At 53.9% G+C, this 15030-nt stretch overlaps 1 protein-coding gene across 1 annotated transcript in view; it reads left to right on the forward strand.

Annotated features, from left to right (window-relative positions):
• Positions 1–986: 986 nt before the first annotated feature.
• The window catches only part of CDCP1 (CUB domain containing protein 1), a 52858-nt gene continuing 38814 nt past the window's right edge, over positions 987–15030 (forward strand). Inside the window, exon 1 of the mRNA XM_062200686.1 lies at positions 987–1149. Coding sequence (XP_062056670.1) covers positions 1068–1149 — 82 coding nt within the window. The 5' untranslated portion in view covers positions 987–1067. The remainder of the gene's footprint in view (positions 1150–15030) is intronic.

The raw sequence follows: 15030 nt of genomic DNA on the forward strand, positions 1-15030 counted from the left end.
AGCTTTGGACCACATCCCAGGCCTTCCAGGCTGTTCCAGGCGACCCTGGCCCAGCCTCCAACTACCCATAGCTACAGGTAGCCTCAGGGGCTATGGAGTAATTTTGGCAGATCTCTGGTCTGCTAGCTAAGAGCTACCGAACCATCGGCCACCTCTCGCTGTGGCTCTGTGACCCTGAACTTGGCCTGTGGCCTACAGGGTGGGAGGAGAAGCCACAGGCAGGTGACACACAGGTGACACACATTCCACTTGGGTGCCCCACACCCACAGACACGTGCGGCCCACTCACTACAGGGAGGGCCCGTAGGACCCCATTCACAACGCAATGAAGGGGCCCTGCCAGGAGGCAGGCCTGTTTCGGCTTCTTCTCTTAGCCCTTTCCAGTCTCGCATTAAGCTCACATGAACTCCCGCATTCATTCCTCAATCAACAAAGCAACTCTGTGGAAAACCTACCCTGCGCTGTCAGGTCCTGCCTCTCTCTCCGTCACTAACTGGCCGGGCCACTTGCGCCAGGTTGCGTAACTCAGCAGTCTCAGCCCTACTTGGAAGGGTTGTGGCGCGCAACAGAAATCCTGCAGGTACCGGCTTTGGCTCACGGGCGCCAGACACAGGTGAGGCAGCCGGGGCTGGGGTGACCCACAAGTAAGAATCCCCTCCCAAAAGGGGTGCACCGTGACCTCTACAAGCTAGAGAAGGCGGGAGGCTTCTCCCAAGGGCGACCTAGGCGCCTCTGGGCTAAGCCCAGGGAGACAGGGATGAGCCAGTCCCATAGTCTCAATAGACGGCCCAGGGAAGTCAGCCACAGGGCCCCGGGCACTCAGGCCCCTGGGCGGGAGAGGCGGTCGCTGAGGTAGGAAGGGGAGGAGAAGAGGGAGGAGGGAAGGACCAGGTCAGCCCAACTCCGACTGCGCAGGGCGGAGCCTGGGCGCGTCCACCCGCGCGCAGGTGAACCAGCCGGGGCGGAGCGCAGCGCAGCCGGTGCCAGGGCTCGGGCGCCCCGGGCCGCCGCTCCGAGCCGCGGGCCTCGACGCTTTTCCCCCACCGAGGCCGAGGCGCCCCGGAGCCATGGCCGGCCTGAACTTCGGGGTCGCAGGCGCACTGCTGGGCTTCCTGCTGCTGGGCGCGGCGCGCCTGCCGCCCGGAGCCGGTGAGTGCGGGGAGCGGGGCGCGGGAGGGAGGCTTTGGGTGTGGGGAGGGCCCGGCCACGCGCGCCTGCCGACCACCGTGCCGGGGGCTCCGGCAGTTCCCGCGTCGGGCGCGGCGGCCGGTGCGCTCCCGGTTTCGGGCGACCTCGCCGCGGGCAGGGGCTGCCGCACGTGGAAGAGTCCCGGCGCCGGGATCTCGCGGTCCAGGGAAGCAGGGAGAAGCAGTGCGCGCAGCCCGAGCCTGGGACGGGGCCGCCGCGCTCGCCTCGCGCCCGCGGGCCGGGGCTTTGCCGGGATTCCTGGGACACCCCCGGCGGGACGTGCGGAGAGGGCGCTCCTGTCCACACCCACCCCCCACTTCCTCAGAACTGCGGTGGGAGGTCCCGGCGCTCACGTCCACGCGGCCCACTTGCCCGCTCCGTTCCGAGTTGGAAGCGGCGGGAGGCGGCGGCGTGGCTTGGGGGCCTCGCGCCATGGCCTGGTGGACTTTGACCGCTGGCCCCGGGGTGGTTCCGGCTGGGGGAGGGGCCGCTCGTCGCTGCCCCGCGCCGGCACAGAGGGGAAGGGGGAAGGGGTGTGGGGGTCCTGGAGGGTTAGGATGCCGGGGATGACCTGCCTGGACACGCAGGACCTTGGGAGCCGGCCTTTGCACGGGTCTGTGTTTGTCACGAGTTATCCAGGAGTCTCGGGCCTTGGCTGCCCCTCGGGGCGGGGGCTGTGCGTTTGTGTTAAGCGGTTGGGTAAAAGAAGGAGGGAAATTCAGCGGGTGAAGCTGAGCTTGGGTGTCGTGGTGACAGCGTGTGACATTGCAGGTATGACGCGGGCCGGCTTCCAGGCGCGTTTGTATACTGTGGGGTACAGTGTGACTTTTGCTGTGCAATGCATATATTTTGAGGCCTCACTTAAGAGTACACTTGTTTGCTGTTCCTTCCTCAGGAGTGAATTTTCGGGATGCCCCAGGTGGGAGGAGGAGGCCGGTTGAAGAACAAGAAAGTGGTGTTGTAGGGGGTGCACGCATGTGTGTAGGTGTGTGAGAGAAAAATGGCTGCCTGCCACTCCTGGGGCACCGTGGTGACTCTCGGATGGCCGGCGCTGTTTCTGGTTTTCCGCGCTAAGGGTCAGGAGCTTTTCCAGTAAGAACGTGGTGAAGACCAAGGCATCCTACTGAGAAAAATGACAGCCTGGCCACACCTGGCTCCCTGCCTGTGTCCCCTCTGTCTGGGCAGGTCCCATGGAGTAGCTTCCTTACAGGAAGTTGTTGGCTGGCTGGTCCTGCCTCACGGTATAGTGTATAAATACCAGGAAGCCTAGGTGTTTCCCATTTCACTTTCTTTTTTTAAAGATTTTATTGATTTATTTATTTGAGAGGTAGAGTTACAGACAGAGAGAGAGAGACAGAGAGAGAGGTCCTCCATCTGCTGGTTCACTCCCCAGATGGCTGCCACGGCCGGATCTGGGCTGATCCGAAGCCAGGACCATTTTACTTTCTTAAGTTTAAGGAACTGGCCCTGGGCAGCCCTGGGGGCCCGGTGGAGGGAGCGCTTGGGGTTGGTGCAGTTTGCTGAGGGCAGCTGGTGGGCCTGGAGTCTTGGGGTGGATCTACCTGGTGGACCTCTTTGTGTCTGGCCCAGTGACTTTATTTGATAAATCTGTGAACCTGTTTAGTGAACGTGGGGTCTCCGCGGAGCTGAAGAGGGAGGGAAAGTCTGTGTGGTGGTGTGTATTGGCCCCCACATTTCCAGCAGGGAAGCACTGGTGAAGTTGGAACCATAGCCTTCTTAAAACCTCACCCGCGTTGCTTTCCAAGAACCGCTGGGATACTTGCCGATAGCGTGTTTTCCAGAAACGTGAGCGGACGGATTAAGTCATGTGTGTGCTCACCCCGTGAGTGTGTGTGTGTGCATCCTTCTTCAGAGTGAAATGGGACTGGCAGGACTGGTGGCTCCCCTGCCCCCTCTTTTGCACCCCCGCCCCCTCCTCTGCACTCCCACACAGTAGTCCTCTGGGGACCCTCCCTGGCTATCAGTATGGGAGAGGAAGTCAAAAACAACACTTAAAGTGTTTTTGTTTTTTTTGATAGGCAAAGTGGACAGTGAGAGAGAGAGACAGAGAGAAAGGTCTTCCTTTTTCCGTTGGTTCAACCCCCAATGGCCGCTGCGGCTGGCGCACCGCGCTGATCCGAAGCCAGGAGCCAGGTGCTTCTCCTGGTCTCCCATGCGGGTGCAGGGCCTAAGGATTTGGGCCATCCTCCACTGCACTCCCGGGCCACAGCAGAGAGCTGGACAGGAAGAGGAGCGACCGGGACAGAATCCGGCACCCCGACCGGGACTAGAACCCGGTGTGCTGACGCCGCAGGCGGAGGATTAGCCTAGTGAGCCACGGCGCCAGCCCAACACTTAAAGTGTTTTGAGTAGCATCGCATTATTCGAAAAATCGGTGATACCCATAACCAGTATAGGGAAAAGAAATTGATGAATAGACCGGCCTTGTTCTTTCTGGTCCCTGGTCCCATGTGTGAGTGTGTAAACCAAAACTGAGACCATCTCATTGTACGGCTTTAACTCATCCCCTGTGGTTGGATGTGTAGGTTGCTTACAGTTTTTCCAGTGTCAAATAGAACCTGGCCAATAGCAGGGGAGAGCTTATATTGATTTCCACAGGGAAAAGGCGAGGGTGGGCACTGGGGGATAACAAGACCCTGGCGTGGAGACCCTTGTCTGAGGCCCTCTGCCTCGGTGACCAGTACCCTTTCGTTACAAATTCTGCCACAAGATGGTGTGATGAGGTGAGCCAGTGCTGTCCTGTTGTCGAGGTTCTAAGGTCGTGTCATGGGCTCATCCCGTCTCTACAGATCCGAGCGTACGTTCTCCTGGTTGTGCTGCTCTGCGCCTTCCTGACTGTTTCATGCGCCTGAGATTCTCCAAGGAGTTCTGGGATGCACAGGAGAGAGGGGCCTGCGGCCTCCGGTGTGTCATTTCCCTGCTGCCTGTGCAGACCGGGCACTGCCGTCCCGGTGCACGTTGCAGCCTGTGCCGCACACTCTCCAGGCGCTCATGGCCATTGTGTCACCAGCATCCATGCAGGAAGCCTTTTCCTCCCTCTAGGTCAGTCTACGAGTCAGACGGCGCTGGTGGATGCCCCGCCCGGCAGCCACCCTCGCTGGATGCTGCCTGTAGCCCAGGGGTGTTTTTTCATCAAGAGAAAGCAGAACTCAGTCCCTTGGCTTATAACACAAACCCCATTGTGTGTGAGCCCAGCAGTGCAGACTTGGGTTTGGATGGCAGAGGGCGAGAAGAGGGTGGGGGTTAGGGCTGGGGAGAGCGGCATTCACTGGTCAGGGTGGGGCACTGGGGCATAACAACACCCCTGGTACAGCAACCCCATGTCTGAGGCTCTCTGCCTCGGTTTTTAAGAAAAGTTAATACCCTTTAATTATCCTCCTAAATTGTAAAAATTATCCTGCAATCAAATTATTTCAAACCACTTCCCACAACCTTGTAATTAGCCCATCACCTTCTCTGGGGCAGCTGGCAGCGTTCTAGACAACCAGGGAAGAAGAACCAAGTGCTCACCTCTTGTTAACCTTGGACTTGTGTTTGGTCCATCTGTTTTTAAAATGACTAATTACTGGCCGGCGCCGCGGCTCAATAGGCTAATCCTCCGCCTGCGGCGTCGGCACACCGGGTTCTAGTCCCGGTCGGGGTGCCGGATTCTGTCCCGGTTGCCCCTCTTCCAGGCCAGCTCTCTGCTATGGCCCGGGAATGCAGTGGAGGATGGCCCAAGTGCTTGGGCCCTGCACCCCATGGGAGACCAGGATAAGCACCTGGCTCCTGCCTTCGGATCAGCACAGTGTGCCGGCCGCAGCACGCCAGCCGCGGCGGCCATTGGAGGGTGAACCAACGGCAAAGGAAGACCTTTCTCTGTCTTTCTCTCTCTCTGTCCACTCTGCCTGTCAAAAATAAAAAAATAAAATCAAATGACTAATTACTACTGCCCCTGTAGAAGCCAGTGCACGCTGGACATTCAACACGCCAGCCATTCTGCTGGGAATTTTGTACGTAGGCATCTCCCGCTTACCCTCAGTCACCCACTCCTGAAAACCAGACACGGTGCAGGAAAACACTGATGCTGTACACCTCATTATTTTCTGGAGCAGAAATTATAATAACCCATTGCAAAGGAATGCAAAACCCTGAGTGGTTTCTCAATGCATAGGGAAACACGGAAGCATACCCATATACAGCTAACAGCAGTCCTGCTCGATGCCAAATGCCTAAGACATCACTCAAAGAATGCCACAGCAGCCTTCCACTTTGCTGTGTGTGCGGTGACTCATTGCGCCTCCCTTTCTGACACTCAGGATATCCCCACTTGATTCCGATGTTCTTATTGGAGTTGGGAGTGTAAGTGCAGGCTCCCTGCACGACATGGTGCTTACAGTGTTGTGTTGTATTTGGAGATGTGTGTGTGTGTGTGTGTGTGGCTTCCAAAATAGACATTGGCCACAAATGCCCTTTGGTGGATAAAATAGAGATTCCACATGTTTGAGTAACACAAGTGAAGCTGTTGGGAGCAGGTGTTTAGCCTAGTGGTTAAGATACCCGTATGCTGCGTCAGAGCGCCCAGGTTGCATTCCTGGCTCTGGCCCCTGACTCCACCAGTGCAGACCCTGGGAGGCCGTGGTGATGACTCAAGTAACTGAGTCCCTGCTACCCACATGGGAGACCTGGATTTGAGTTCCAAGCTCCTGGCTTTGGCGTGGCTCAGCCACAGCCTTTGCAGGCATTCGGGCAGTAAACCAGCAGATGGGATCTCTGGCTCTTGCTATCTGTCTCTGCCTCTCAAATAAATAAATAGGAGAAGTTCTTTAGAAACAAGAAGCCTCTTCCTGCGGAGGAAATAGAAGCGAGTCGGTGTTCTTGAGTAGACCTGCGCGTCAGCTAGCTCTGTCCTCAACAGATACCTACTCTGACTCATTGCCCTGAAGTTGGCACAGAGAGGTCAAGTGAGTTTCCCAGGGCCCCTCAGCTGGTGTGGGGTGCCGCTGAGACGGCAGCCCAGAACCCAGCTCCCAGCACCTGTATGCTGTGCGCCCACGCGTGGTGCAACTCCAGATGGCATTGCTGTGTCTTCTTAAAGATCATGTCTGTGCTCCTGACTTGGTTTCTTTCCTTGGAGAAAAAAAAAAAAATCAACCAACACTTAGTGCTGTGCTCATGTGTGTTTTAGATATAGGTGTGTGTGTGTGTGTGTGTGTGTGTTGATAGGCAGAGTTAGTGAGAGAGACAGAGAGAAAGGTCTTCCTTTACCATTGGTTCACCCTCCAGTGGCCGCTGCAGCTGGCACGCTGCGGCTGGTGCACCACGCCGATCCGAAGCCAGGAGCCAGGTGTTTCTCCTGGTCTCCCATGGGGTGCAGGGCCCAAGCACTTGGGCCATCCTCCACTGCACTCCCGGGCCACAGCAGAGAGCTGGCCTGGAAGAGGGGCAACCAGGACAGAACCCGGGGTGCCGGCGCCGCAGGTGGAGGATTAGCCAAGTGAGCCGCGGCGCGGGCTGCTGTGTCTTCTTTAAGATCACGTCTGTGCTCCTGACTTGGTTTCTCTCCTTGGAGAAAAAAAAAATCAACCAACACTTAGTGCTGTGCTCATATGTGTTCTAGATATAGGTGTGTGTTTTTAATATTCAAACAATTTAGCAACTGTGTTTAGAAAAAGAATTAACGTATAAATGGGCACCACATAACAGCATCTAACGATGGGCCACATAGTCACTGGTGGTCCTGTTAGATTGTAGTGGAGCTCAAACATCCCTCCTGCCAGTGACCGCGCCCCGGCACTTCGAGCCGTGCATTCTTCGTGTGTTTGTGGTGATGCTGGTTGTATACAAGGCCCCGGTGCTGCTTGTCACATAATAGTGTAGCACATCCATTATGTACATACAGTACATAATCCCTGATAGTGGTACTACGTGACAGTGATCCTGGCTGTGTGCTTGCTATACTGGACTCTGTCATTTCAGAGGGTACTCCTTCTACTTTTTTAAAAACCCAGTGTTGGCTGGGAAACAGTGTCTCATGTGACACCAGCAGCCACGTCCTGTGTTTTGTGTTTATTCTACCCCTTGATTCCATCCAGACGCTGCACTGAAAACAAAGGAGGCCACATTGAATGATTGATCTGTAACCATCGAGGTTTACATGCCTGGTGACACGTACACTGTACGCACTGTACACACTGGTGACTTGTACAGTGTACCGGACTCGCTAACAGAACGCGTCTCCGTTGTTAGCTGATGCATAGCACCGAGTGGTGTGCTAGGGGAAGCCGAGAGCATGTTCCCTTCTACCTCTGATTTCAGACTTCTTCCCAAAGGGAGCCATGGTTTCTTGCACATTGTTTCAGAACTGTTTGTATGTAGGTACACAATTGCTGGTAGACGTACCTGCCCTTTGCATTCAAACAGGAGCGTACTGTAGCATAGAGCGTAGGAGGTGCACTATGTACACCTTTGTCTTTCTACCAAGCGGTCTGGTTTTTTTTTTTTTTTGGTGTCTGTTCCATATCAGAACATGGAAAAGTGCCCTTGCTTTTTACAGCTGCGTAATACTCCTTCACACAGGCACGCCTCTTGGTGTGATGGATTGTACCAGGTTTTTGTTACCATACACAGAGCCTGAGTCCCAGTCATCCTTGCCGTCAACACCGTTGGGTGTATGGACAAGTTTATCTATAGGCAGAGTTCCCAGGGGAGCAATGAGTGGATCCAAGAGTTTGTACAGGTTGTCTCCAAGGACAAATGGAGGATGGCAAACAACAAAGACGTGCAGCCACTGCCACGGTCACGGCCAAGCACATGTGCCCTCTTGCGTCCGGTCAGCCTCCTTCCAGAAGCCTCTTCACCACTCCATGGTGCTGTCCATTACTTCCTTTCTTCTTTCCAGTTAAAACCACAAACGTGAGGGGAGGCAATGATTTGAATTGCCTTTCAGATGTTTCACCTCTGCCCTGAATCTCTGTCTGTCCCCCCCTTTCTTGGGATGTCGACGCCTCTCTCTAGATGCTGCTCAAATGATGTTCCCTGCCTGACTGTTTGGCTTTCCCCAATAAATTTCCCCCTTTCATGAAAAACATGTGTGGACCCGGGACCAGCACTGTGGCGTAGCAGGTAAAGCCACCGCCTGCAGTACCGGTGTCCCATATGGGCACCAGTTCTAGTCCCGGCTGCTCCACTTCAGATCCAGCTCTCTGCTATGGCCTGAGAAAGCAGTAGAAGATGGCCCAAGTGCTTGGGGCCCTGCATCTGTGTGGGAGTCCTGGAAGAAGCTCCTGGGCCCTGGCTTCAGATCGGCACAGCTCCAGCCGTTGCAGTCAACTGGGGAGTGAACCAGCAGATGGAAGATCTCTCTTTCTGCCTCTCATTCTCTCTCTGTGTAACTCTTTCAAGTAAAATAAATAAATCTTAAAAAAAAAAAAAAAAAAAAAAAGACGTGTGGGCTCCATGGCTCTGTGTGTTTACCCCTATATCTCCCTCCTGTGACAGCATCCAGGGAGGGCCATGCTGGCTTGCGGTCATCACTCGTTCACTTCCTCTGCTTTGTCCTTCGCCGGGGCTGTGGGGAATGACCTCTTGTAAAATCCCAGGACCATTTCTTGGTCCTTGTCTTCCTGGCCCACTTCTGGAGGCCCTGAATGCTGTACCAAGAAGACTGGACAGGCCTGGGCTCTGATGGCTCTCCCTGTTGACCCTGGTGATCGATAGCTCCTACCCACTGCTTGCCGTTGAGTCCAGCAGTTAATGTGTCACCTGTCTTAGGCTGTGCTGACACACAAACCTGGAGGTGTATAATGCCTCACTCAGCATCAGTGTTGATTTCTTGCTTTTCTAAGATCCAGAACAGGGGGCTTCCTCCAGGCAGGGGTGGGGGAGCCAGACTCCTTCCACTTTGTAGCTCCAGCATCTTCAACACTGGGCTCTGTGTTCATCTGCATCAGACTGATAGAAGGGAAAAGCAAGAGACTTAACGTGGGCGGTTTTCACGGGCCAGCAGTGGGAGTTGCATGCTGCTGAGGTGTCACTGCTGCGGCCATCCCATTGGCTGCCACCCTGGGGCATGGCCTTGCCCAACCAGAAGGGAGGCTGCAGTGTGTCGGGTGGTTCTGGACCCAGCAGGAGGCTGACAGTGTCCAGGTCACAAGGTGGGCGGAGTGGTCAGACCTGGCGGTCAGGCTGCCTGGTTCTAACCTCAGGTGTTGTCAGCGTGGGGCTTGATGACCAGGAAGAGTTGCTTCATGTCTCTGGGCCTCTGTTTTCCCGACTTTGAGTTGAGGGCTTCGACCATGCAGAGGAACCTGCAGCCCTAATGTTTTCTGAGCTGATTTAAATCAGAGCCTGTCTGTGCACATCAGGTCTGATGGGCCAGCTCTGGTGGCTTCAGATCCCACTGCTGAGAGTTAAGAGGGTAGAACTATGCCCAGGACACGGCAAGCACTTTATCTGCAGAATAAACAAATGGGTACCCAGATCACCCCTCATAGTAGCCTTTCTAGGGGCAGCAATGAGCTTAGAGAAGTTAGCTGACTTCTTCAGGTCACACTGGTAGCAGGTGACAAGGGCGGGAAGTTCTAAGACAGCCTGGCTCCTCTTTTCGCCAAATCTGATGAAAACCAGACAGAAGAGGAGGAGCTGGGAGAGCAGACCGTGTGGAAGCAGCAGTGTGAAAGCAGCAGGTGTCCAGTGGGACTCCGGTCGTGTTCTTTGCTGTCTTCCTGGTGAACTTAGGGAAAAGACTGGGGGAAGCAGCAAAACCAAAAGCGTTGTGGGGCCTTGCGATGGGGCTCAGCAGCACCCTGGTGTGTGAAGACAGGCTATGGGTGGCGGTGACAACAAGGAGGACTTTGTGTGGCCCTGCCTGTCCCCTCCTCTGAACGGCACTGCGGCTCCATGCCCCACCTCTGTTGCTCTGATTTTCTCTATGGAGTGGAGCCGAATGTGACAGCGTACAGTAGAAAATCAGAATTTGACCAGTGTACAGTCACGGGACAAATTTTATGAAAGTGAAAGTTCTTTCTTCGGTGGCTATGTCTGAAAAATAGTCTGCACTTTCCAGTTCTCTCCCAAGTGGCCCCGATCCAAGGGGGGACCTCTGGCGGCCTCACTCCTCTGGCTGTGTAGAGTGGACAGGCATGGGAGACGGCCGTCCCCCCTGTGACAACCCTGCGTTCTACCAGACCAGGGCTGGGGGACCCATTTTCTGCCAAGGGACATGTGGCTATCTATATCGTCATTCAAAACACAAAATTATTGACTTAAAAAGTAGCCTGCTCCCGATGGATTGAATTTTGGGATCCGCCTGTAGTTACCTTGGCAGGGCCAGACAAGATGATTTCGTGGGGCTTATGGAGCCCCAGGCCGCCTGTGCCCCACCCCTGTGCTGGACAGAAGCCCAGGTCAGCGATATGATGGAAGGGCCAGTAAACAACTCAGCTTGGCGTGTGAACAGCCTTAAATCATCCTTGTGGGGGTGTCTCGGGAAAGCAGACCAGAGCCGCTCCACAAGCACGGGTGGTGTAACTTGCTTTAAGTTGTTCATGCATTGCAAGCACTCCCACCCTCGTTCTGGGTGAAATGGGCGCTTTCTGCAGAAATGTCCCAGGTGACAGCCTGGGATGATGAACGCAGCCTCCAGGAAAAATGAAGTTTTGCCGACTTTCTGAGTCCAAAGATTGACGGAGGGCAAGTCGGCTGTGGCCCTTGTCTCTGGGCGTGCCTGCAAGGCTGGTCAGCTGCCATGGCGCAGACCACGTGGCACTAGGGGAAGGCTTCCGCATGGTCCAGGGCGGGGCTGAGCTGGGACAGGTACATGCAGGCTCCTGCTGTACTGTGTGTGCATCCATTCAGATGCCTATCTTCTGCTGCAGACCTGGAGGCGGGAACAGCAGGCTACTGTTTGACTAGCAGATCTTGGGCCATCACAGAGGACGGACGGGTGGGGAGAGGAACCCCTGCTGAGTCTGAAGGTCTCAGGCCATCTCCTGGACTGCTGTGCAGCTGGCCAGCCACAGTTGAGGGGTTCAGGCCAGGGGAGAGCAGCGGGGAGGGGCGAGCCGGTGGGGAAGGGCTGTGCTCACTGGCACCTGCACCTGCCCTGCCAACAGAGCTTGCTGGAGTTAGGCCTGAACACATCTCCAGGGACGCAAACACTCAGCCTCTCTCCGTCACTTTGCTAATCTGGATTCTTGCCCATTGCTGCCTTTCCCGTGTCCTCAGACCATGCATCCCAAAGCACCCAGATTCCCGACTGGAAGAGGGTAGAGGGAGAGGAAGCTGAGAAATGGGAGGATGGGGCCCCAAGACCTCACTGGAATCAGCGTTCCTCAGACGAGCTTTGTGGGCAAAGCTTTGTTCTCATCCTGACTCCACTGCTTATAAACCGGCTGAGTGGGGCGAGTGACTTAACCTGCCCGAGATTCAGCGTCCCGAGTCACAGAGTAGGAACTGGCCGGGCCACATCTGGCCTGGGGCACACTCCTTGGTTACTAGAATTGTTACGACTTTTCATTATTTGAGATGGGCCCAAGAAGAACATTAAGATTTTTAAAATTAGTTATTTTATTTGCACAGCAGGATTAGAGAGAGAGAGACAGAGAGACCTTCCATCCACTGGTTCATTCTCAAAATGGTCGTGATAGTTTGTGCTGGGCCAGGCTAAAGCCACGAGCCAGGAACTGTATCCGGTCTCTCATGTGGGTATGGGGTCCCAGGTACTTGAGCCATCTTCTGCTGCTTTCCTGGGCTTGTTCGCAGGGAGCTGGATCATAGGTGGAGCAGGTGGGATTTGATTTGGTGGTAGAATCTCAAGTGGTTGGGTCCCTGCCAGCCCCCTGGCAGACTTGGATTTGAGTTCCTATTCCTGGCTTCAGCCCTGCTCAGCCTGGCCTTTGTGGGCATTTGGGGAGTGGACCAGCAGATGGGAACTAGCTCTGCCTCTCTCTCTCTCTCTCTCTCTCTCTCTCAAATTTAAAAAAAAAAAAAAAAAAAAACTTTAAAAAGCTGCAAGAAACTGTTTGCAGTGACACTAGAACAAGTGCGAGCAAGCGCCTGCATGCATGGATTTCCTGCTTGCTGGGGACTGACCAGACCGGTTCTGTACAAGTGGAACACCGTGCCCAGCTGCACGCGAGGCCTGCAGGCAGACAGCCAGCAGGCTTCCGAGAATTGCAGCTGCCCTTGTGACCAAGTGTCAGAAACCCAGACCAGGCCGCAGGGTGTCGGCGCAGGGATCGCCCGCGGCGGGGAGCCAGGCAGGGCCCTGGCCTCTGATCCCTGCTGAGAGATGGACACTGGCTCCAGACTGGCCTGGCAGCTGCTGGCAGTCTTCCCTGGCGCTTCAGCCTGCAGCTAACTCCGTCCCGGGTAAGATTTTCTTTTTGGCAGAATGTAGAAGACCTTCTCTAGATGGTGAACAGTGCTTGGGGTGGTGTTGCACAAGCAGTACCCCAGTGTAGCAGCCTGCCCCACAGAGAACACCTCCTAGCCTTTCTGGCCTCTGCCTCTGTGGGGAGCCTGGGACTCTGGGGCAGGTGTGTCCCGCTGGCACCTTCCCACACTGGGTAAACTCAGATTCCACCTTGCCCTGCCCTGGTCACTAGGGACTGGAAACAGGCCAGATGTCCATCTTTGGAAACTAGTAACATAAATTACGCAACGTCCAAACAATGAACTGCTAGGCAGCCGGTTGAAAGAATGAGCTATTTCTCTGTAAACTGGTGAGGAGCCACCCCCAAGATCCACAAGGGGAATTCCAGGAGTTCATGGACAACGAAATGAAAGAGAAATTGATTTTGGTGCAACACGTTTAGAAATCCTTCACCAGTTTTGGCAGGGTGGTGGCGAGCAACCTTTTGGCAAAATAAAATGAAATAAGGTAAAGTGAGTGTTGTGTGTAGAAACACACTTTCATTCATAGGTTACCTCTGAAAGAACATGGGGAATTGGTGACAGTGGTTGCGTGTGGGAGCAGAACCAAGTTCTAGGGTAAGAGAAAGACTCTTTTACTGTTCCAGTCTTACTTTGTGCTTTATGTATTTGTGTGTGTGAATGGACAGTCTTCCATTGTGGTGAGGTATAATGTAATTCTGTCGTCTTCCCCAGGGCAGGGTATAGCTCGGTGATGTAACATTTGCATCACCTCTCAAAGTTCTTCCAATCACCTGTAGCCAACCCCTACCCCTGGCAATCACTGATTTACCTTCTGTCACTTTTGCCTTTAGGATATTTTTAAGATAAATTCAAAGTCTCTTTATGATTTAGCAGTTAGTAATTCTGTTGCCTTAAAACAAATTCCTGAAGTATAAAGAAAGAAAGCCTCTCTAAAGAAGAATTGGAATCGCAGTGTGAAATCACTAGAAGAGGAGCTGATGGCAAAGCTGCCTTCTCCATTTTGTTTTATTTTTCTTCATTTTGTTTTGTTTTTCCTGTATATGCTTTTTTGGGGGCCTAGCACGGAGCAGGCCTAGAGAATTCGGTTTCATCTAGAATGTCCTGAAAAGATCTACCCTAATCTTAGATCATTGAGGTTAAAAAAAAAAAAAAGGAAGAAATTCCTATTCATCCCACATATGTTGGATACCTCTTGTGCATCTAGCTTCAAGAACTCACTGGCTACACGGATTTCACACGTGTGGCCTTGGAATGAATTGGTGGCCTTTGGTACCTGGTTTAGTTCTGTTTCATGTGTTTTTAGAAAAGCTAAATTAAAAAGTTCTTGGAAGGGCATGCACCTTGTGATTCAGCAAGGACCCGTTTCCCTAGGTTGCCTCTTCTGTTTGAATTGTGACACTGTCCAGTGTGATAAATACAGCAGATCTACGTAGAGGAATTGCAGTGGACGTCACAATGAAGCTTCTGTAGGCAGAAAAAGAGAAGGGGAAAGATAAGAGGTTCTTCATGTGTGAGGTCTTTGGGACATCATAACAGTGAGACTGGCCCTGGATCAGAAGTGTGGCTCTGTTATTAATGACCAATAATCCCACGGTATCGTTTTGATATTTAAAAAGGTGCCTTGGAGCCAGTGTTGTGGCTAAGGGGTTAAGCTACCACTTCAAACACCAGAATCCCATATCAGAGCAGCGTTTGCGTTCCGGCTGCTCCGCTTCTGATCCAGCTCCCTGCTCATGTGCCTGGGGAAGCAGTGGCTGATAACGCCAGTCCATGGGCTCCTGCTACCCTTGGGGGAGACCTGGATGGAAGGCCAGGCTCCTGGCTTCAGCCTGGCCAAGCCCTGCCTGCTGTTGGCGGCCATTTGTAGAGTGAACCCGTGGATGGGAGATTTCTTTCTCTGTCTCTTCCTCTCTCTAACGCTGCCTTTTAAATAAATAAATAAACCTTACAAAAATAAATAAAAAGGCATTTGCTGCCATATCTGAGCTGACAACATGCTAAATAATCTACCTTATGGGAAAATGTAATTTGGGGTGACTCCTTCCCTGTCTGATGTATCACTGGAGACCAGCTAGCTGTAAGGGCAAAGCGGAAGGCGGCTGGCTGAGGATTCGGCGGCCGCATTTTGTTCCCGTCCTCCTCTTCCTTCCTCGACAGTAGCACCTAGCATAGGACAAGCTGCTTCTGCACAGAAGGAATATGATGTTTGAAAGGAAAGTGCCCCGACCCATAGTCCCTCTCCCTCTCAGCAGTAACCACCTGCTGTTTCTCCTCCACCCTCCCCCTCCCCCATGAAACAGTGCGTTTTGGAATCAGTTTTCTCCATTCAGCATCCTTGGTCCCTCGACTTACGTTTTTACCTCCCTGAATTTTTGGCGTAATCTTCTTAAGCGCACGGCCTGGTCCCGGCACTGTCACTGGCCCCATGCCTGTAATGGACAT

This window comes from Lepus europaeus, chromosome 9 (assembly GCF_033115175.1).
Source record: "Lepus europaeus isolate LE1 chromosome 9, mLepTim1.pri, whole genome shotgun sequence".
In the NCBI taxonomy this organism is placed as follows: Eukaryota; Metazoa; Chordata; class Mammalia; order Lagomorpha; family Leporidae; genus Lepus; species Lepus europaeus.